Consider the following 25,645-nt stretch of genomic DNA (forward strand, 5'->3'; position numbering starts at 1 on the left):
CTAGAAAGCTAAAACAATTTGGAAAAAGAAGACTAAAGTGGAGGTAATTGCACTACTCAAGTTGAAGACATTATATAACTACAATAATCAAGGCAGTGGTACTGGCAGAGGCACAGATACATACATCAATGGGAAAAAAAAGTAGTGCCTAGAAACAACCCCACAGAAATAAGCCCATTTATTTTTGACAGAGTTGCAAAAGCAATTCAATGGGAAAGATGGCCTTTTAAACAAATGGGGCTGGAGACATTGGCTATCCATAGTCACAAAAAAATTAACCTAGTATTAAACCTTATACCATATACACATAAATGTTGACTCAAAATGAATCGTGAATATAAATGTGAAATGCAAAACTAAAAAAACTCTTAAGGAAAGAAAAAGAGTAAACATTCTTTAGGACATAGGGCTAGGTAAAGAGTTCTGAGAACTGATACCAAAGGCATAATCCATAAAAGGAAAACTTGATAATGGACTTCGTCAAAATTTAACACTTTGCTCTGCAAAAGACAGTATGAAAAAGATGAAAAGACTGGTTACAGATTGGGAGAAAATATTTGTAAACCATATATTTGACAGAGAATTTATATCTAGAATTTATAAAGAATTCTCCAAATCAAATAATAAACAGCAACAACAAAATAAATCCAATTTGAAAATGGGTAAAAGACATAAACAATCATTTCACAGAAGAGGACATACAAATAGAAAATGATCACACTGTTAGCCATTACTAATGTGCAAATTAAAACCACAGTGAGATATCACTACATACCTATCAAAATGGCTAAAATGAAAAATAGTGACCACACCAAATGCTAGTGAGTGTTCAGAGAAACTGGATTACTTGTACATTGATGGTGCGAATGTAAAATGGTAGAGCTGCTCAGAAACACTGTTTGGCTGTTTCTTAAAATAAACAAACAAACAAACAAACATGCAACTACCAGCATTTCATTATGGGTATTTATCTCAGAGAAATAAGAAATCATTTTCATACAAAAACTTGTATACAAGTATTTATAGTGGATTAATTTGTAATAGCCAAAAACTGGAAACAAGCAAATGTTCTTCAACATGTAAGTAGTTAAACAAATCATGGTACATCCATTCTATGATATACCATTCAACAATAAAAAGGAATGAACTACATTCATTTATTCAAAAATTAGGATGAATCTCCAGAGAATTATGCTGAGTGAAAAATCCAATCCCGAAAGGTACAAATTGTATGATTCCCTTCATATAACATATTTTTTTCTTTTTTTCTTTTTTTCTTTTTTTTTAATTTTATTTTATTAAATTTATTGGGGTGACAATTGTTAGTAAAATTAGTTTAGTGGTTGCCAGAGGGTAAGGGGGGTGGGAGTGGGGGGTGGGAGATGAGGGTAAGGGGGATCGAATATATGGTGATGGAAGGAGAACTGACTGTGGGTGATGAACACACAATGGGATTTATAGATGATGTAATACAGAATTGTACACCTGAAATCCATATAACATTTTTGAAATAAAATTATAAATGTGCTGAACAGATTAATGGTTGAAAGTGGTTAAAGAGGGGATGGGGAAAGTAGAAGTAGGTATGGCTCTAAAACGGCAACATGAGTGATGAGATGATAGAAATGTTCTGTACTTTGACTGTCTCAATGTTGGCTGTGGTAGTATACTATTTTGTATACTACCGTGTACTATTTTGTAAGGTGTTAAAATGAAGGCAAACTGGGTAAAGGATATATGGGATCTCTTTGTATTATTGCTTACAATTGTGTGTGAGTCTACAATCATCTCAAACTAAAGAATTTAAATTAAGTGTGTGTGTGTGCATGTGTGTGTATGCTGCAGTGCAACTTTTTACACTAGTGACAGACTGAGAAAGTCTGAGTCAAACACAGAAACACAAATGGACATGGTAAAGTAGTAAAAGCATCCTGAATAAAATTTATAAGCCCCAAATTGCAGTAAGTCCTTAGAAAAGTCATTCAGCAGAAATAGAGGCTGTGGGTTACACTGATAATGGAGAAGATGGGAGCCTCTTCCCGCCTTTGGGACTCCCAGAGGAATTTCAGAACAACACTGTCCAATTGCACTTTCTGCAATGATGAACATATTATACTTTGAGGTGCTCAACACTGCAGCTAAGAGCCACATGAGGCTCATGAACATTTGAAATGTAACTAATGTAACTGATGAGCTAGATTTTTAAATTTATTTATTTTAATTTTAATTTAGATAGCCATGTAAGGCTAGTGGCAACTGTATTGAAAAATATTTCTTTTTTCTCGTAAAGCTTAAATGAGAGCCTAGGACTTGATATGGCAAAGTGCTTCAGAGCATTGGTAATTGCAGCATCCTTCTGTCACCTTGATTGCCCTCTCATGCTAATGAAGTCAACAACAATTTAGAGTATAACCTCTTACATACGTAGCAGTTGATGTGTCACTACGGCAGAATGGGGTGGATCTGGGTGGCTGGTTATTAATACTGATGGAAAGGGCACTTCAGAAAGTACACATATCACTTTTCAGATTTAAACAAATTACCATGTGTTTAAGCATTATCTGACATCAACTGTCTTTCCAAGCTGATATGATTACAAAAGAAAAAGTCAGTGGCTGGAGAGAATTTAAGGAACATGGATTCAAACTTCAGGCAATATGGTGCGATTGTTCTAAGAAAGTTCTGAGAATTGCTTGCAGAGTAACTGAAGACAACAGGGGAAATGAGATGTGTTACTGCTGCAGTGATGCAAGCATGCAGTGAGAAGAGCCTGAATAAGATGACACCTCAAAACACTGAAATGGCCCTTCAGGAACTAATGAAAGATAAATAAGAAAAATGAGACCCAATGAATGATGGTGTACTCAGATGTGGAAATACTGGGGAAAAAACACCAAGCTCAGTTCTTGCCATAATATTTCTAATGTCAAATGGTCATCCTTAAGCAGAGATGGTCCAATCTAGTTAGTTCCTCCTGAACAAGTGTTTGACAACAGTCTGCACCAGAAATAACTGGGGAACATTTAAAAAATAAAGATTCTTGGGCTATGCTCCAAAAATACTAAGTCAGATTCACCACGATGGAACTCAGGAATTGGTAATTATTTTAAAAGTTCCCTAGTAGATTCCAAATTTTACTTAGGTTTGAGAAATATTTACAAATCATTAAATAGGTAAAGGGAAGTCAGAACTACATATGTCAACCTGGGAAATCATACAAATTTAAGATTAGTTAAAACTATAAAAGTAAAAACAAAACAGAACAAAAACAACTCTATGGATGGACTGGCTCTGAAAGTGAGAGGAATAGAGCATCTGGGACATGAGTGAAGATAAATGTTTAAGATTATTATAGTGCACATGTAATTTACTTAAAATACTTCAGCACAGACATAGACAGTTTAACCTCTGGCCTTGGGAAAGAGATGAGGAAAATGTCAACATGTGCAGTATACTAATCAGAAATATAAACCCAGGATGACTAGTTAACACGTAAAAGATTAACCAGAAGTCTATACTCTTAAAACAACTGCCACAGGTATCACCTCTTATTAACATAAAAGTTCTCTTTATGACAATAATGGATAGCAGTAAGACTGCTTCACTGGTGAAGTGAGTGTTCAAAAGGTGTTGATGAGCTCCAAATGTAACATAGGTGCTCCTGTTCTTGCGAAGGGTTATAAGAATTTAGTGAGCTCAGTAGACCCGGTGCTTCACTGTCCTGGTCCAGCAGCTGCTTCAGAGCAGTTCTGTCTGTCATCTAACTAAAAGGGTAGCTGGATACCGGTCCTGCAATACTGCTGCAGAAATCTCTAACGAATCTTTCATGGAAGGTGCTGTCAGAGCATCTAAAAAGACAAATAGCTGGGACTATATCAAGCTGACACACAGGTCATATAACTGTTTTTTTATGCCTGCTTGCAAATTAATGTTTTACATTTGGCAAAATTTGATTTAAAGTTTTCTTTCAATGTATGAGACCATGCACTTCCAAGGACTGAAGGCTATCAATATCTACCAAAAATAATCTAATGATAAATGACCAAATCAGTTCTAGTCAGTTTGCAACAAAAGTAATTTTCTCCAGAAAGTTTGGCATGAGTTTTTTTTTAAGTTACTCTTAATAAATAGGATGAAATTAATATTCATCAGTGGGTTACATTTTACTGAGGGGTGAGTCTGCAGTTTTTAAAAACAGGGTGCTTCCTTGAATAATTCAACTTTGTTTTTCAAAGGAATCTGAATTAGAAAAGCAACCAGCATGAGGCCCCACAATAAAAATACAATCCTACAAGGTCACTTGTCAGATGAATGGCAGCCATCAGCAGTTGATTTCACTGTCAAATTTTTAATGAGAACTTGCAAACAAATAGCTTCTTGTTCCAAGTAAGAAGAGAACATTCTTAAGAGCAGAAATTAAAATTTCCATTCTTACTTCTGTCTTCTGTGGTTTAAAGCACTCAGTTAAGTTTTAAAGCATGTGTTACGATAAGTAGTTTATTAAATGTCAATTCAAAAATAGTCTTCAAATCGTGTTATCTCTATACTAAGAAAAAAATGTACCCTTTAGGTACATTATCTGAAAATTCAAATGGTGTAATTAACAGCTGACCAAAACCGTATCAATCCAGGAGTGATCACATAACCTGTTGAGCATATTTATGTAGAGCTGGTCATGCCACATCTTTGTAACTGTTATGAGGAGGCCTTGACTTTGAGAAGGTTGTGGTAATTTCAGGAGCTTTGTTGCTGCAAATTCAGCATACTGCCAGCTATAACGTAGCCACTCAGAGTGCCAGCTGAATAAATGGATATTCTTGGAGATGTATTTGTTCATTTCATTGTTTATCTATTTCCTTATATTTAAGTATCATTAAGAAAGATAATTGTTGATCCTGCTACTGGAAAAAAGGAAGTTTTAGTCACTTTGTTAATAATTGGTGAATGGAATAATTGCACAAAAATGTGACTTTAAATAGGTCTCTGTTGTATAAAATGAGATTACTTGTGTTGGTCTTAGAATGCTGTCTAGTTCTAAAAAGAGTAAATGCATTAGAAATGTAGAAAATTACTTTTTAAAACAATGGACAGATCATGCGGGGGCAGGGCATAGGGAAAAAAAGAAAATGTATTGTTAGGGCTGTCAGGGAAATTGATTCTGCTGTTGCGGCTCTGAAGCACCTGGAGAGGAAAGGGGTGGTGAGAGCTGGGCGGTGGGAGTGGAGGTGGCATCGCATCCGCACAGTTTGCGGCTGGGTTTTCAGGAGCCGGAGCTGCCGGCTCCGTTTCCGACCGGACGCGCCTTTCTGAGTTGGTCTTAGAGTTGGTCTACAACCCACCCTTTCTAGGCTGGTCCCACTGTTGCGTATTTTCCCAATAGACCCACCGGAGCTGTGCCTGCATTAATCCTCCTCTCCTGCGGCTCTAATTTACATTTCACCCCCGGAGCTCGCCCCTGCCCCCACTGCGTCCTACGTAGGTTTAGCCCAATCACCGGGGTCAAAGCCACCGGATTTTTTGAAAATTTGCAATGCGTCTTTAGTTGATCTGGAATTTTGGGGGGATGCCATCTCTATTATTATCCTGTTAATTATTTGTCCTTTGAATGAAAAACTTGATGGCAGTAGGTTTTAGTTTATACGCCCCCCTTCATATTTTACTACGCACATAATGTGTACTCAAAGTACATTACTGTCAAAGAGCCATAAATGTATCCATTCTCATCTGACTGAAGTACAAAGGGCAATGGAAGGGAGGACACGCCAGCTTGTGTCCGATCAAGGACAAGTTCAAATTTCCATTAGTGTCACGATTCTATAAACTCTATGAACATGCTATATCGTTGCTGATTTTTTAAAAATTACTAGAATAAATACATACACTATATTTAAATAGGAATATATTTAAATTTAGTAACTATGTTACTAATGTTCAAAATCAAGAGTGCTCTCTGCTAATAAACAGTGAATTCAAACACATGATTTGATTTGAGGAGTTCTGGAAAATATTGTTCTAAATATGCTTTAAGCTTTTTCTGATGTCAATAGAGAAGTCAAAAAAATGGTTTTTGGTCTGTGGTTAGAATTCACACACCGTTTATGAGGCAGGTGTTCTTAACCGACACAAATGCTGAATCATTAAAACCAACCCTTCTAACCTACAGTAAAACTCTTAGACCTAATTTTTCTTCATAAGAAATAGAATATTGGAGGGCTAATTTCATTGCACAGATTAGTAGAAAATGTATCCCATTTCCTCATAATTTTTTTTCTTTAAAATAGGAACAATAAAGTCTTGTCAGATAATGACTGTTCGTTGTAATTTACAAAATATTATTTCACAGGAAAAAGGTGTATGTTTTATTTAAGTAAATTTCATCTCACAGCTTTGGTAGAATCTTAGTTTTAAAAAGGTGTAATGATTCCAAATGCTTATTAGGTGTTAAACAAGGTAGATGCCTTGATTAAAATCTAATGTTTTTATATTCAAGAGCTTGACTATTGTATCAAAGATAGACTTCTCTAAAAATAATTTTTCAGACTTTTTTACACATTACTTGAAGTTACTTTTGCTCCCATTTTCAATACTTACTCTTAGTTCATTTACTAATGCCTAACAAAATTTATCAGTACCATGATATGCAAAAACATAAACTACTATATTTATGGCAAAAGTTTTAATTTTCTTTCCTTTAGTAAATGTTGTTAACTGTTAAATAAATGACCAATAATTTGTACCTATTAAAATAAATTTAGGTAATTAAGATCTCTAACCAAAATGCCCATTTCATAGCATCTGAAATCTAGCAGCCAATACAAAGTATAAGTTTTACTTAATCTTTTTCTCAGTCTTTTCTTTATACTTATAAAATGAAGAAAGCATATGAACAGTCTATATTTATATGATTATATACAGAAACATATGCCATACTCCACTTGTTAACTTTGTGTTGCATAGCCAAGTTTGGTACTTCATAACAAATAAGTTATAAATTTTTAAATGTGAGCACTCTACTATAGATGGAAATAATGTACTCCATTGTACACCACGTCCACATTTTAGAACATCTCCAATTCAATAACACAAACACTTTCTGGCAGTTATTTTTCTCTACAGCTTTTGAAAATAATACAGCTGAAATTACACTTAATCTGAGCTTCTTTTACTTGTTCTTAATGTATGGAATTTTCCTCCCAAATAAGTCCTGCTTACGTTAAATTTTAGGGAAAAATATATTCTAGTCAAGCACACACACACAAATGAACTAAACTTTTAAAATTATTTCACATTTTTAAACTTCAAATATTTTGATTCTTATTTTTTAAAATATAATGTTTAATTATATTGAAAGGTAATTTTTTATTGATCTGTAGTGTGTGCACTAAAGCATTCTGGGAATCAAATCAAACAGTAGCTGAAGTATCAAGTCTTAGATAAAAAATGGTTCCAAAGATTTTATAGAAAAAGAATCAGCATCATTTCAAACAAGATTATGCCTTAAAGAATGTAGTCATAAATGTAATTTTTGCATATCACCAAATTGTATATTCCAATATATATTTCTAAAATGAACATTTAAGGTTTTCAAATTCCATTCTGATAGTCATTTTAGTGTCCAACTGTATGCCACTAACATAAAGAGAGCAAATTTAGATTTATTTAATAAATCATTATCAATTTTAAATCTGGGAACATACTAAGTTTTTATTTTCAAGCTTACATATAAAAATTTTCAATTTTTAACATCTGTGAACTTAGGTTGTCCTGAATCTCAAAAGCAGTTTTATACCAGTGAAGCTCAAGAGAACATGTTATAAACATGTAGGAAAATTATACTATAGAAATTTAATGCTTGTCTTTAACAAATCTTTATAAATATACACTCATGTAGAGAAATATTGGTGTTCTGTTTTCTTTTAGCTAAAATTCTTTTTTAAAAAATAAGATAGGCCATATTTTATTAGACTTTTACATAATTTCATTCCTTTTGAGTCTGTAAACCAAAATCAATGTTGTAAACACATATTAAAAAGTGGAAAAAAATGTTTGCTTTGTCTGAAAATGTAAAGCCTATAAAATATGAGTGAATACAAATTGAATATAATGCTATAATTTTCCCTGATTTTACCATGTTCCTAGCTGATTAAATTAAGCCTGAAGAATATTAAATTCAATTAGCCATAAAATAATTATGTTGGCATTAAAATAGGCATAATTTGTTGCCATATGAACATTGATAGATGCATCAAATTCGTAAAAGTCATGTTCATATAATGTATAATTCACTAAGTATCATTATTTGATATACGTATTCAACCAGTTTTAATACTTCAATGTCATACTTATCAAAATGCAGTTGTAGTTCAATAATAAGCTATTAAAAGACAAAACAAACGTATAACTAATACTAGTTATTTCTCATGTGTCTTTATTTTAGCAACCCAATTTGTATAGTCAAACTGCTATTAGTAAATTTTTATAATATTTCTTTAAAAAATTGCTGGTTCTATAATGATAGAATTCACTGTAGAATTTCACAAACTCTTCAGGTGGGCAGAGCAAGAATAACCTTTGCTATGAGTTTTATCCTTGAGACATATGTAGGTAATATGGCAAATAGGTGACTTGAAAATGGAAATAATCTCACAAGATATGGCCAGGGAATAAATGTCTTTATAAATATAATAAATTGAATAGTTTAAATGAGATTAAATATATATGTGTGTGTATATATATATATATATATGAATACTAAATTTGTACGTAGATGAGCATATATAACATTTTTTTAAAAAATGTATACACATTCTAAGAGACATTATCTTAAAATGTGTATACATTTTTTTGGCACCCCGGTATGTTCTATATGTTATATGCATATGTTAGATATGTTCACAAGTATTTATGTGTAGATATACACACATATAAAATAAGTTTATATATGTATTATATATGCTTACACAATCAAATCTCTATACAAAGACAATGGAATTGGCCCATAATAAGCCTTCAATACTTAGGGGTATAATCATATTTAATAATCTAATATAAACTACGTGCTAGGTTTCTCTTGAATACAGAATAAATTCAATATCCTTATTATAGTTCAGAAGCCATTTAAAACATGACCATGGATTACTTAACTACCTACTATTCCCTGAGCTGTTCGTGGACCATATTTTGAATTTTGAAACTCGTACAACATTTTAAACACTTCTCTCTTATTCTGAAAATTTCTTATTTATTATTTATCCTTGATACTCTCTCAATCTAATGCTCTATGTCATTTCTTTTCATCAACAAACTACCCCACTTTCTCCTGCTTCTCCTCCAACTGGCACTGTTTTTTTTTCCTTTTTGACTGGCTCTTATCCATAAATCCCATGTTGTTCATTGAGACCCACGTATTTCTTCTCACATGGACAATATGGCAATCCCTGAAATAACAAGGCTTCTTTCACCCACTTACAAATCTATAATGTGAAACCTAACAAGTTTACAACTCCTTTCACTTCAGATGTATGTTTTTGGTAGTCTAGTGTTCATTTGCATCTGAACATCCTATAGGACCCATTGTGTAATGGTTAGGACTCTGGACTCTGAACATCCTACAGGAGCTTCAAACTCATTGGAATAGAACTGACTCATGATTCCATCTTCAAAAATACTGCTGCTCTTGTAGTAACTCAAGTAACATTTTTATCATCTACCATGTTTTCTTAGTCCAGGAACCTCAGGCCTGCAATTGGTCCCTTCCTTTTGCTCTCTGCTTCTCATAAGCTGTCACGTACAGAAGATTCTACTCAAAAGACCATATATTCTGTCTCTTCCCTTCTATCTGTAGCTACGATTAGCTCTTTACTGTTTGATTCAAATCCATCTAGTCAACCTCGGCTAGAATCTAATTTACTCATCCGACATTATTTTTCCTTTAAATATCTCAGAAAAGCTTTGGCTTTTTCTATAATTTTCAAATTATTTACAATGAACGAATTTAACATTTGTAATCAGGAAAACACATTACAAAAATAACATTATTTTATAGGTTGCTATTGAATGCAGAATAAATTCAATATCCTTACTATAGTTCAGAAGCCACTTAAAACATGACCACAAATTATTTACTTATCTACTATCCCCTGAGTGGTTCTTGGACCATATTTTGAACTTATTTTCAAACTTATATAATCTTTTAAATACTTCTCTCTTATTCTGAAAATTTCTTATTTACTGCTCATTTTCTATGTAGGCTGCAAGCCCCAGCAAAAAATATCACCAACTCTTATTAAGCTTTCTCTGATTTCTTGGGTGATAAGTTGTGTTCTTCCTAATGTTCTCAGAACAGTTTACACCTGTTAGAGAAACTTCATGTTGTATAATAAACATTGGTTTAAAAAAAAAAAAATCTATCTCCTTTTATTGTCCTATAGAGTCCTTAAGAGCAAGAATCATGCTTTATTCATTTTGTAGAAGTAAGGAAGAAACAAGTAAGGAAGAAATGAAGGAAATAAATATACAATTTTAAGGAATAATTTCAATGACTTTAACATATTTTGGCAGGAAAAACAAATATATTTAATATATTTGAAACATGATATTTAAAAATCTTACCTTCCAAGAGGGGAAAGTCATATTCATAATATTTAAAGCTGCTATAAGGAATACTTTTTATTATAGCATTATATTTATGGGCTCATTTAAGCAAATCTATACTCTGACTTCTGCAAATATATATGTGGTTTCATCAGTTTCTCCCTGATAAATAGTGAAAAAAATGGGTCATGGAGTCTAAATGCATAGTGAAGAGTTCTAGCATTGTTTAATTTGTGTTTGCTAATTTAGAACTAATTTAAATTAATCTCCGTGTTTCCAATTAATCTCTATGTTTCCAATTCTTCTAAGAGTATATAACTCTTGCAATGTCCAAAAGGACCATATGTGATTCTCCACCATTTCCTCTCTGTTGTCATTTCTGATCACTCTCCCCCTCATCCAGTCTCACTGGTTTCAAATTTTTCTGAAATATGTCAACACATTTATGCCATAACATTTTGATAAAGATACTCTCTTAGTTTGGAAAGATATTCATACAGATATCTGGCCAACTCGCTCACCTCACCCAACCAGAGAAAGTCTTTTCTACCTGAGTTGCTCCCAGCATACTTTGCAACTGTGTAGAAAATTGGTTAATTCTTCCATTACATGGATTTAATGTTAGAAAATTCTGAATAACTCAAAAGGAAATTACATCTGAAAGTATGAGGTAAAACTCTTCCCAAAGAAAACTGTGTAGTAAAGGGTTAACTCCATACACTTGGGTGCTCAAACCCTGCATATTTCAAAGAAAGGACTAGTCTTGACAGGCTCCTGAGAAATAACATCTAAGCCCTTGGAATATCCTACCAGATAAGAGAGTTTTGCATATCTGGGACATGGGGTCAGACCAGACAGTTTATGCTAACAATGTGATTTATGGTGAATGCTTCTATTTGTTCATCTGATGATCCTGGATCACACTGTATTACTTGACCTTTGAGGGGCTGGAAGGAAACTCAGTAGCTAAGGTCAGTCACACAAATACTCTATGCCTATGTGACTGCTCCAATAAAAATCCTGGACAAAGGCACGAATAAGCTTCCCTAATTGGAAATACTTTGTCCCTGTCATGAGACTTCATTTCTAGGAGAATCAAGCACTAACCATATGCCAAAGGATAACTGGCAGCTCATGCCTGTTTTCTCATGGACTTTGCCCTATATGCCTTTTTCCTTGCTGACTTTAATTCATATCCTTTCCCTGTAATAAATCACAACTGAGTAACACAGTTTTTCCCATTTCTACATTTCTATAAAATCATCAAAACTGGATGTGATCTAGGAGACCCCCTCCCCCCCAAGATAAAACATAGGAGGACATTTTTGTGACCTTGGGTCAGGAAACATGATAACAAAAACGAGCTAAAGAAAACTAAAGAAAAAAATTTGATAAGTTGGACTTCATTAAAATTTGAAACATTTTCTTCAAAAGAAAACTTTAAAAAGATGAAAAGACAAGCCACAGAATGGAAGAAAATATTTGCAATTGTATACCTGAGAATATTTGCAAATCAAATATCGGAATACAGAATACAGACATTATTCTTATAACTCAATAACAAAAACACAAACAATCAAATATGGTCAAACAATTTGAAGAGATATTTTATAAAATAAATAAATTGCTAATAAGCATAGGGAAAATTGCTCAACATCATTTGTCATTAAAGAAATGCAAATTAAAACTACAATGAGATACTACAACGATTATAAGGTAAAAGATAGACAATACCAAATTTTGGTAGGATTTGGAGAAACTGGAATCCTAATACATTGTAAGTGGAAATGTAAAATGGTACATTATTCATAATATCTGTAAAGGGGAAATAATACTAATGTCCTTTAACTCTTGTTGGATAAATAAAATGTAGTATATTCACACAATAAAATATTATTTAGCAATAAAAAGGAACAAAATATTTATACATGCTACAATAAGAATGAACCTCAAAAACATTACACTAAGTAATAGAAGCTAAATGCAAAAGACTACATACTGTACAATTTATTTTATATAAAATTTCTAGGAAAGGCTAATTTATAGACAGAAAGCAGATGAGTGGTTGCCTGGGGCTGGGAATATCAGTGACAATTATTGGCATATAGCTCAAGGGACTTCTTTGAGGTGACAGAAATGGTGTAAAATTAGCAGTGGTTGTACAACTCTATAACTTTACCCAAAATTATTGAATTGTAGACTTATAATGGATGGATTTTATGGCTTAGACAATTATATCTTAATATAGCTATGAGAAACATCTAATGGAGAAAGACAGAAAAAAAAAATAAGTAATTTACATGGTATGTAAGTATGTAATAGGTGTTTTGATCCGCCCTCCCCCCCCCAAAAAAAAAAGAAAAGTAAACCTAATAAGGAGGATAGGGAATACAGGAAGGGGTGTGCAAATTTTGCAGTATTATAGAGAGTGGTTAGGGTAAGACTTATAGAAAAAGAAGCTAGCCAAGCTGATGTCTGGTAGAAGAGCTTGTCAGCCCAAGGGAAGAACATGAGCAAAGCTTAAGGTGGGAGAATATTCTCAAGTTTGAGGAACAGTGAAGAGGCTAGTGTGGCTGAAAGATTATTAAACAATAAACTCAGATGAATAATGGGAGAAGGAAAAAATGTATAGGGCCTTATTACCCTTTGTAAGATTTTTATTTTGAGAAAAAAATGGAGAGCCACTGGAGGGTATTTAACAGAGGAGCAGTATCATCTGCCATACAATTTAAAAGCATGACTCTGTGCTATATAGAGAATGGACTTTAGGAGTGAAAAGAGTAGAAGCAGGTAGATCATTTAGGTGGCTTTGATAATCCTGGCAGTAATTTATTGTAGACTTATAATGGCTTGAATAAAGGGGGTATATGGAGGTTGTGGTGAGTGATGACATTCTGAATAAAACATGGAGAAAGGAATTTGGGCATCGGTTTTCTTTTTTTTAAAATTAATTATAACTTCCATAAAAGTTAGAAGAGACTACATCAGAATGTCAATAGCATTTCTTTCTGTTTGATGAAGTTATTGGTGATTTTGTGCTTCTGCGTTTTCTAACTTGCCAGCTGTGTGTATGTATTATTTCTGTAAAGCAAAAATATTTTTTTCCAATATCTAGTTCATTGAACAAGATCATAATGCAAACAAATTTAGTTGTTTTGCCATATTTTTAAGTCAACACCAACATGATTACATATACGAATGGTCATGTTAGCAGTGAAAAAAGTAGTTAAAGAAGTAACAGATAATATTCCCTGAATACAGAGTGATGAACTCACTTTCCCATGAACATGTGAGAGCATTATAACCTAAGTATGTTTCTTGGTATTGTATGACTCTCTCCAGAATGTCTGATGTCTAATTTCTAAAATTTATAATAAGGGCAGTTCCAGCAGTAATAAATATAACTTGTATCAGCCAGGAAAGTTTAGGTTCCAATAATATAATAAACAACCTCAATGTGTTACCAATTTAAACAATGTAGGTATATTTCATATTCCACTACAATTTAATACAGGTGGGTGAGCGCAGGGTCTCTAATAACTGTAGTCATCTAGGGAGCCAGACTGTCAAAGACTCCGTTTGACATGGTCTACGAGAATGAAATATGTTAAATTATGAACTGGTTCTTAAGGAATCTGCCCCTAAATGATACGTATTACTTCTACTCTCACTACATTGGTCAATAGAAGTCCTATGGCTACAAAAATGTTGGGAAGTGCAATCTTATGATTTATTCAAAAGAAGAAGAAAATTGGAATAAATAAACATGATTTTTTTTTTTCCTTTTTATTCTGCAAATTTGTTCCTTGGCTACAAATTGTTCTTTCAAAGAATTGAAGGTGGAAAAAAAAAAAAAAGAATTGAACATGAGATGATGACAGAGGTCATGATATCTATGCTGTGTATCATAATTACAGTGGTACCTTGGTTTGCAAATGTACATTATTCATGACCTAGCTTACCCAGATCTTTAACCTGGGATTTGTGATGGCAATTATGTTATCTCCTAATATGAGTCTCAAAACTGAGTTACATATTCCACAGAGTATACAAGATGTGAGGTAAGAGAAGAAAATATTATACCTTCAGTTAATATTCATTTCAACATAAAACAAATGAGAAAAGTAAACAATACTACACTATTATATAAAGATTTTCTAATATTTACTCTTTATTTTATAAGTATTTGATATTTAAAAGTCCTAGCTATTTCCTACAACAGGTGGTCACATGACATGCATAATCCACAACATACTGAGACAGATTAGGAATTCCAAGAAATTAGAGTTAAAAGAATTGTCATAACTTATTCATTTACTTGCAATATTTCCATATAGTGAATTTTATATGTCAAGTTAAGTTGATTTAATAATAATCATAATCTAACTTTACAAACTCTCACAAAATAGGTAATAACTTTACAAGATGCATACAAAGGCATTTGAGAATTGAAGATTGCAGAGCCTACCAAGAAAATGACAGATTTATGAAGATTACTTCCAATATAGATTGATAGCCACCAACATTAATGATACATCTGCTCTAAGTATGTATTAAATATGGTGTATATTAGACCTTTATGAAGTATCTTTAAGAGCTAGCATTCAAAACAGGTGCCGAAATAAATAAAATAGAACCATGTCTTTGAATCACTATATTACATGGTATTATTATCAATATTTTCATAAATATTAAAGTACTTAGTAATAAAAAATAATATTTTCAGTAATATTACTTTCACTAAACTATATTAGTAGTAAATATATTATAATAAAGTTAACTTTTATGAGAGAAAAATGGATTTAGTTACATAAAAAAATTGAAATGGTTTAAAATATTATTACTTTTATCTTTATCGTCTTGTAATTTTTATTACTGTGTATGTTTTAGAATGATCATAAATATCAATATTAAGGATACATGATCTTTTATTTTAACTGACAAGGTTTGTGCTAAAATAAAACCCTGATCAATTAGATTATGGATGGGGTATTCCAGCCCTGTGCTCATTCAGTGGTCAAAACTGGCTTTTCAATTGTCTACTTGAAATTTCCATTTGGATAAATAACAGATATTTATATTTAACATGTCAAAACAGCACTTTTGCTTTCCCCATCATACCTCTTCCTCTCCTGCTCTTCACAACTCTGTCAAATGCACAAACATCTATCTAATAGTTTAGACCAAAATTCTTGCAATCATTCTTTGGTCTTCTCCTTCTCATATGCATATCAAATTTATTAGCAAGTCCTGACATTTTTACCTCCAAAGCATATCCTGAACTGGTCATATCTCTTCAAACTAAATCAAGTCACCATGATCTCTCTTCTGGATCACTGCTTGACCTCCTAATGTGTCTCATCTAGTTTTGCCCCACTCTCGCCTATTCTCCCAAGAGCAACCAATGATTTTCCTAAAATGACAATCAGGTCCTATCAACCTCCTGCCTCAAAACCGGCCATTGGCAGTTCTTATAAAATCTAAACTCCTTAAAATGCTCTTGCCCACTCCTTAAACATCTTCTGTTATACGTTAACATAGACTCTCCTTTCTGCCTTCTTCTGTATGTTCGAGGTACAGAGATATTTTTCTCTTTCTTAAACAGATTAAGCTCCTTTTGGTTTCCAGATGTTTGCACCAGCTGTTCACTCTGTTTGGAACACTCGTCTCCCAGATCTTTTCTTAGCTGCTTTCTTTGAAGCATTCAAGTCTTTTTTCCTAAATCAGCTCTTTGGTGTGGTCTTTGCCATCCACCTTATCGTGCAGGCCCCCACCAGCTCCACTCTGTACCAAATTATGTAATTCTATAGCCTTCGAGGCCTACAAAATGTGCACCTCCTCACATCCTCAGACTCATCCCTTCCAATCTCAATTATTCTGCTTTATGCCCACTGGCCTACTCTCTGCTTCTTAATTAGATGAAAAATGTTGTTATGTGGTTTGCAGTTGCTCTATCCTCAGCAGAAATGTTCTTCCAGATATGTGCAAGCCTCATTTTCTCAGTTTATGCTGGCCCCTGCTCAAATTTCATCTCATCAGAGATATGTGCTCTGATCACGCTATCAAAAGATCATTGCTTTCCTCTGCCTTGCTTTACTTGTTATATATTTACTTCTTCATAGCACTTGTATATATTTTAAATCTATCATTTGCTTTTCATTTGTCCCATGCACTGGAATATAAGCTCCAATATAAGCTTTCCTTCCCCACTGTAATTCTAGTCTCTTGAATACTGCCTGATAACGTATTATTATAATTTACATAAGCTGTTGCATGCTAAGGCTCACTTAACATTTGTGTATAAAACATGCTGCTATGATCATTTTTGTATAATCATTATTTTTGTTTATTATAATTATATTTAAATTAATGTCTAGAGGTCAGATGGTTATGCACATGTTGTATATTTATGTATATTGCCCAGCTGATACCTAGAAAGTCTATAACAGTTTACATTCCCAGCACCTGTGCTTCTCCTCATTTCTGCACATTCATGCCTACATTGGGTTTTGTGAATCTTTTTAAGATCTGTGACCTAAAACGTGATTAAGAATGATTTATTGCTTTATTGTATTTTATTGTTAGTTAATTTGAAAATGGTTACATATGATTATGGCACATGAACTGCCTTTTATATCTTTTTCCCATTTTAAAATTTTACATTCATTCTTGTTTATTGTTATTTAATTATTCTTTATACACTTAGATATTTACATTCTGTCTGCTGTATATATTGTGACTATATTCCCAGTTTGTAGTTTGACTTTCATCCACATTTATGTATCTTATTTTCTTTTTTTCAGTAAGGGAGTTTTCTATTTCATAAGTTCAATGTTTTCACTTTTAAAGTACCTAGTTGAATATTTTTCTATGGTATATTTTAATGTTTTTATTGTTAATGTATTAATTTTTAATATTTTCTACATATTTATTTTATGTTGGTGTATATAGCAGTAGTGAAATTCAAATTAGTTTTGTTTTACATTTTAGAAATGGTTGCTCAGTTGTCCTTAGAATACACCAACATTATGGTAATCATAATAATAACACTGCAAGATTTCTATGAGCCAGTCATTTTGCTAAATATTTTATATACAATAGCTCAATTAATCCTCACATCAACCTTAAAGGTTACAATAAAGCCTATTTTTCTTGAGAGGGACAAAGCAAATGTTGAATGTTGTAAGTTGGCCGTGGAATCATGTTTTATTTGTAACAGCCAGGAGACAGAAACCTGAATTTATAACCCACAGTCCCATGCTACATATCAATAGGACAATTTAATAAGTGCTTGAGAAACATGTTATTTATACTTATGCTGCCTGTTATCACTGTGCTTGTAAATTGGGAGCATTCAATCCAGTACCACAGAGCCTTACCTGACTTCATATCAGCTTTCTCAAATTTCCTCAAACCTAACTTTCCCCAAAAATCTGTCATGGAGTCATCACCACAGGGTGGGTGAAACCTGGTTCCTCTGCCTCTACTGATACAAGAAGCAGAAAGAAGGTAAAAAATATATTTTCTTGCACTTTAAACAAGAGACACCAGAATATGGAGAAAAAATGCTTAGAAAAATATATTCCAAAAGAAAACTAGATTATAATATTATTATTTAACAAAACAGAACTTAATGAAAGAATCATAGAAAAAAAGATGATAGTAATAGAGGAGATGTAACCCTCATGAACATAAGTACATGCAAAAACTCAACCTTAAAAATACGATCAAACAAAAGTCAGAAATGAGGAGTAAGCTAGATAAATGAACAATTGTTGGAGGATTTTTGTTTTTTTTTTTTTTTTGCATAACCCTCTTAGAAAACTATAAGCAAAGCAGGTGAAAAACAGACAGAAAGAGCAAGGTGTGAACAAAGCAATTAAAAACTCAAGTGATTTGGTATATATAGAGAGATATCATACCAAGCAACAAAATAGATGCTTTATTTGAGCATATATGAAATATTTTCAAAGTAGGACATAGTTCATGCCATAAAGTAAAATAATCTAAAGTAAAGTAAAATATCTAAGTGTATAAAGAATAATTAAATAATTCAATCAATTCAAAAAATAAAAACCAATATAATACAAACTATTGTTCTTTAACAACATACAACAAAATTATCAATTAAAAGCAAAACAATAGCTAAAGGAAATCCCATGTTATCAGTAAATAAATAAAATAAACAGCGATTTGATTGAGAAAGAATAAATGGTACTTTAAAGTGAGTAATAGGGAAAAAAACTACATGGCAAATTAATGGGGGGAAACAGTTAAAGAAGTAGTCAGAGGAAAAAAAGTTTTAAACACATTTACCAATAATCAAGAAATGCTTTTTAAATGATTGCCTATTTAACCTAGAAAGCAAAAAAAGGAGCAGCAAGGGAGCAAACAGAGAAACAAACTAATGAATATCAAGTTAGAAATCAATGTAAGAAGTACATTGAGAAGTACATTTTGTTAGAGAATATAAACAAAACTAAATTCTGATTTCCCTTCAAAAAATTCTATGTGTACCAGTAGTTCTTACAGGAGAATTCTACCAAAGTTTAAGGAAGGGTTTAAAACATATATATATATATATATATGTTCCCCCCTCCATGTTTCCCCGAAAATAAGACCTTGCTGGACAATTAGCTGCAACGCGTCTTTTGGAGCAAAAATTAATATAAGGTCCGGTCTTACATTATATAAGACTCAGTATTATATTATATTATATTATATTATATTATATTATATTATATTATATTAATAACATCAATATACAGAGGGTGCTAAAAAATGTATATGCATTTTAAGAAAGGAAAAAACTTCATTGAAATTGTAATATACTCAGTATATACCAAGAAAAAAAGATGACTATATATATGTGTGTGTATATATATATATATATATATATATATTATCTTAAAAGGTGGAAAACAACAAAATCTATATAGCTCATTTTAGGAAGTTAGTGTAATCCTGAATCTAAAGCAGATGAGTCTATTCAATCACTTCAATTATAATTAAATGTAAAATTGTTAAATATAATATAAAACTCCTACATTATATTTTGAAAATTATATATGTGTATGTGTGTGTGTATATATATATATATATATATATATATATATAATGAAATAATTCTCAAAAATCTTTAAAAGTAATTTACATTAACTAAGATTAAAGAAAGAAAGCACATTATTATCTTAATCTATGATTTAAAAAAGTACTAAGTTCAATACCTATTTATTATGAAAACACCTAGAAAGCAAGGGATAGATGGGAATTTCATTTATTTAGTAAAGGTTAAATGCCAGTTTTAGAACATCACGCTTAGTAGAGGAATTTTAGATGCATTTTCTTTATGATTGGGAATAAGATGAGGATTCCCATTATTGCTTAACACAATACTGGCTTAAACTATAAAGGTAAGAAAAAAAAGTTGTAAAACATAGTAGGGAAAAGATACAGCTCTTGATATTGTCTAATAACATCAATATACAGAGGATGCAAAAAAATGTATATGCATTTTAAGAAAGGAAAAAACTGCATTGAAATTGTAATATTCAGTATACACCAATAAAAAAAGATGAATACAAGTCGTGTGTGTGTGTGTGTGTGTGTGTGTATGCCTTTTTTTGGCATCCTCCGTATAGTTAGGAAAACAAATACAAAAGACAAATTATTAGACTTAATAAGATAGTTGATCAGGAGTGTTAAAATCTACTTGCATTTCCCACTTTAGTGATAACCAATTAGAAGAAAAGGCGTAATATGATTATCAGTCAAAATAGCAATATATATATACGTGTGTATGTGTGTTCATTTTAAGCACTTGTCTAAGATACACAGATCCCTATGGAGACATTTTATTAAACTGTAATACATGACCTAGAAAGTGGGTTTTTATTGCTTTTGCTTGTTTGTTTTAATGAGAGATAAACTGTGCTCATGGACAGGAAGACCTTATTATTTTAAACATTGAAGTCATAATTTAAAAATTTCTACATTAGAAATTCCATTTCAGAATGGCTTCATTTGGAATTCTTCTACATGTTTAACTAAGAAGTACATCAAATTTGCCCATCATCTTTCGAAGAACAGAAAAAGACTCCACCCAAGAAGTTCCCTAAATTCAACATAACTCAATACAAAAACCTGGCTAGGAAATTACAAGAAATAAAAATTTTAAGTCAATTTCATTCCCTAAAAAAGATACAAAAGTCCTAAAAAAAAAAAATTGGCAAACCAAATTCTGTGTTATATGACCAAATTGGTTTTGTTCTACAAGTGAAAGTCTTGTTTAACTATATGGAAAAATAAAACTATATGAAAATTAGAAACTATTTTAACTTAAACATTATATTTAAACATGAATTATTAACACTTTCTCTCTGTGGTTATGAATGAAAATAGAAAGTCCTTTATCATTACTCTTATTCAAAATTATACTAGAAGCACTAGCCAGTTCTTTAACTGAAGAAACATAATTATTGAAAATAATAAGACCTATCAACATTCACAGAAAACACAAATGTGTATGTAACATATCCAAAATAATCTAAAGATATAGTCTTACAATTCAACAAACACAACAAAAAGAAAAGGAAAGCTTTAAAAGATATTATTTATAATGAAATGGAAAAGAAATCAGCTAATTAAGAATTAATCTGAAAAAGTAGTGCAAGAAGTCCACAAAAAAAAAATTATAAAATGAAAAGAGATCTATATAACTGGATAATTATATGAGGTTCATGGATCAGAAGACAATTGAAAATGATGCCAATTCTCTCCAAACCAATTCACTGCTAATCAAAATGTCAAGGGGGAGTTTGTGGAAGTTGACAAGTTAATTCTAAAATGTGTATGAAAATTCAAGCTGCCAAAGTTTAAGGAGATTAATAAATTAAGATAATTTATTATCTAGTAATAGAGAACTAGAAGTTCTCTGATTTGGCTGCATGTCATAATCATCAGAGAGATGTTTACATGCTTAATGGTAATGCCTTATCTCCTACATAATTAAATTCTTACCTTTTGTGGACAGACGCAGGCATCTACGTTTTAGTACCTCCCCACTGTTTCTAATGTACCATCAAATTTAAGAACCATGGCTCTGCGGCACATTATCATATATAATATAATATACTGTATATTGGTGCAAACCTACATTAATTAAGAAAGGATGGAATTGGTGTAATAATACCATTTACCTGAATGGAACAGAATAGAAGCTGTGGAAAGAGACCCAGATGTGTATGCTCACTGTTTGTGACTAATGTAACATAATAAGAGAGAAGAAGAAAGACAGTTTTTCAATAAAAGTCACTGCACCATTGACTCCATAAGAGGAAAGAAATAAACATTGAATTCAATCTCAAACTGTATTCAGAAAAATTAGTTCTAGGTAGATTGTAGACCTTAAGGAGAGAGTAAACAAATAGAATCTCTGGAGATAATATAAGAGAATATCTTCATGAATTTAGGGTAAGAAAAATTTCTTTGACAAAACATAAAAAATAAAATAATTATAAACTGACTATATTATCATTAAAATTAAAACTTTCAACCAACAAAAGATACCATTTAAAAATGAAATATGAAGCTAGAGACTAATAGAGGACATTTGCAACACAGGTAACTGACAAAGGGACAAGAACCACAAAATGTGCGTGTGTGTGTGTATGTGTGGGCACGTGTGCACATATACATATATATATATACACACACATATATATTTTGTCTAATCAATAATAAAAGTTTATAAAATTTAATAGAGAAATCAGCAAGACTAAAATTATGAAAATTTATAACATTAAGTGTTGCCAAGGACATAGATTAATTGGAGCTTTCATATACTGCTGGTGGGAATGTAAATTGGTATAACTACTAGGGAAACTTGTTTTTCATTAATTACCAAGGCTGAGCATACACATACCATGTAACATGTTAATTTCACATATTTATATGCCCAACTGAATGCATATACATGTTAACACAGATGTACAAGAATGTTCATGACAATGTTACTGGTAACAACTCTAAACTGGAAATAATTCAAATGTCCATTAGTAGTAGAATGGATAAATGTGGTATATTCATCTAGTAGGATATTTTACACACCAAAATGAACAAACTGCATAGAACATCATGGATTGATTTTGCAAAGATGACATTTAACATATATGCCAACTAGAAAAGGATGTGTGCTATAACTTTCCATTTATGTAAAGTCTGTAAATGGACAAAAGTCATAATGATGATAACCTTTGGGGAGGGAGATGATGGATAATGACTGAGAAAGGGCCTCAGATGGGATCTAAAATACTTTAATTTTTTTATTCCTTGTCCAGGGTGATGGTTACATAAATGTGCTTACTTGGTGAAAATTCATCTAGATATTGATTGAAATATAACATAGTAGTAAAGTACTAAATGATGAAGATGGTCTGAACACCTGGAGAAGCATGCTATGTTCTTTTGTAAGACAATATAAAAATGTCAGTTCCTCCCAAGTTAATCTATAAGATCAACACAATCCAATACAAATTCTAGTTGAATTTCTTAAGTAATTAACTGATTTCTTTAAAAGCCTATTTAAAAGGTCTGTGAAATTCAACTTAGAAAAAAGAAACAAAAACAAGTGATTGATCTATATATAAATTATATATTGATACTCATTCTGGAGCCATAGTTACAAAAACAGGTGATTTGAGCACAATCAAAACAAAATAGACTAATGAAATAGAAGAGACAGACTAATCCAGATGCAAATTTATGATATGACTTAGGCGCAGCAACACAAATCAATGGAGAAAGAATGGCTAGCTCAGTAAATGGCACTGGGAAATCAAGTTTTTTATATGGACAAAACTGAAATTGGATCCCTCTGACCCTTATAGCAAAGGGTCCTACAAATGGATTAAAATTAAATGTGAAATACAAAAGTGTAAAGTTGATATAAAATAATTTAGGAAAATATCTTTGTAACCTAGACATAAAGGACTTCCTACGCAAAGCATCAATAGCAAAACCATAAGACAAAAATGATGTGGACTGGCTTATGAACAAAGATATATTTTATAATATTGTATACATGAAAAAATATGGTGTGATTTCAAATAATCAATTTACAAATAAACAAAACTCGATACTAAGCTGATGGCAGCCTGCATCAACAGGTAAGTGTGTGTGTGTGTGTGTGTGTGTGTTGGATCTGATATTGTCAACCTTTGTTTCATTTCATAATATAAAATCTAAAACATTCTTTTGTCTATGAACCGGAAATATTTGCCTACCAACAGTTTTTTTAAGTTACTTTCCCAATAGTATTTCTGCATCTAATTCTACTACTGCCTTAATTTACCACTCTTGTGACCAGAAATATGTATTTGCCTGGTAAATGACTCTTTGCATGTATACAAACTAACTGCTTAAAGATTCTAGAGTATATATTATCGGCTTTAACATTCTTTTACTGAATTAACATAGTGAGTTACATCAAGAAACACTAACGTATTATTCAATAATCTTAATTGAATTCTGACTTTTCAACATAGATTCTTAAAAATTACCTTGTCATTAGTAGACATTAATTTCTATACTTTTAAATAAGAATGTAATTATTTAAATTATTAGGAGCTAGGACCCTACGGAACGAGGATGAGAAGCATTGACATAAGCAACATTGAGAAGTGGTTAAGAGTTTGGTGAAGTTTTCTTTCTAAACATTATCCTTTTAAAAATTTCTTTTGTTTTAGAAAAACTAAATTTTATTTCTTATATGCTAGAAAGATAAGTAAAGCTAACTTAACTTTTCACTCTTGCATTAAAACGAATTTCAAAGAAAAAGCAGAAATAATTCACCATTCATGTTGAGCTATTTGGAGGCCTACAAAAAGTTCAAGAAACTTCATTCAATTCCTTGCCCCTATACACCCCAGAGTCTTATCTAGTTTCTCCCTTCTCTAAGAAACTTGCATCTTGACCACTGATTATTTAATTACGTTCTCTCTTTTATAATCACCTTTCCTTTAACAGAACTTATACCTGTATATGTTCTATTACAATTTCCTCCTCCAATCCCCAAGAGTATATACTTTATAATCATTGCTAGCCAGCCAAGAGATAGGAGGGTGCTTACCTTCGAAATAGATACCTGACTGGATTTCTAGGACCCTTGGGAGGGTCCTGAGATCAAGGGAGTGGACAAATTCCTCCAGCGACAATGCCATTGCTCAGGCTTGGGTCTTGTGCAGACGTGGTACTTACAGAAGCTTGTGGCTTCTGGTTATCACTTGTCTGCAGTTACAGACCCTGCTCATCATTCCTTTCTCAGACAGGCAAGGATGTCACACTAGAGCCCAGCTGGGGTGGAGGAGCTCTGTGTGGGGAGAACAGTGAAAAGGGAGGGAGGAGGCAGGGGACAAAAGGTGTTAGAGCTCTTTTTGTTCTGGTTGTGGCTTCATTTCCTTCTGACATTGAAGTAGAACAGGATGGGGGTGGGGTGAGCATGTCTGAACAGACATTGCCCCAAAAATGAGAGTTTGCTGTCTATTGCTAGTTCAGTTCTATCTACAGCAAGGGATAGGCAGGGGTCAGGGTTGTCTGTGGTTTGTTGACCAGAAAAGAACTGGAATTTAGGACTGAAGTCTAATCTTAAAAATGGCACCATGTTAATGCTATATCTCTTTAGTTCATTTCTAAAGTTTAGCTTTATGCTTTATTTGCATACGCAGTACTTTTATATTAAATTTGTTTCCGAAAGTGCTTTGTGTCAGCTCTTTTCAGAAATCTGATACTCTGGAGAGAGTATCGAAATCACTTTTTATTCTTCCACATTAAAAATTTTGCTGAATCTTAAAAGAGGGTGGGGGAGGGGTGCAGTATGCAAAGTAACACAGTAAATTAATTCAGTAAGTTAATAGGAAATTTCTAATTGCCACACTAGAGTGAAAGTATCTAAATCAGTTGTTAGCAAACCTGTGCTTCCTGAGTTTAGCTCTGCATTTGATCTACAGATTACTTCAGCTTTGTCTTCTCTGTTCCTCATTTGTCTCATTTATCA

At 32.3% G+C, this 25,645-nt stretch overlaps 1 protein-coding gene across 3 annotated transcripts in view; it reads right to left on the reverse strand.

The window, feature by feature from the left end:
* Positions 1-24,998, reverse strand: part of THEMIS (thymocyte selection associated) — a 229,016-nt gene extending 204,018 nt beyond the window's left edge. For 2 of the 3 annotated variants that reach the window (XM_074333551.1, XM_074333552.1), the window contains exon 1: positions 24,722-24,998. In XM_074333551.1, the coding sequence (XP_074189652.1) occupies positions 24,722-24,812 (91 nt within the window). In that variant the 5' untranslated portion in view covers positions 24,813-24,998. The remainder of the gene's footprint in view (positions 1-24,721) is intronic. The other variant, XM_019729460.2, reaches the window with a different exon arrangement.
* Positions 24,999-25,645: the final 647 nt, after the last annotated feature.

This window comes from Rhinolophus sinicus, linkage group LG05 (assembly GCF_036562045.2).
Source record: "Rhinolophus sinicus isolate RSC01 linkage group LG05, ASM3656204v1, whole genome shotgun sequence".
NCBI lineage: Eukaryota > Metazoa > Chordata > Mammalia > Chiroptera > Rhinolophidae > Rhinolophus > Rhinolophus sinicus.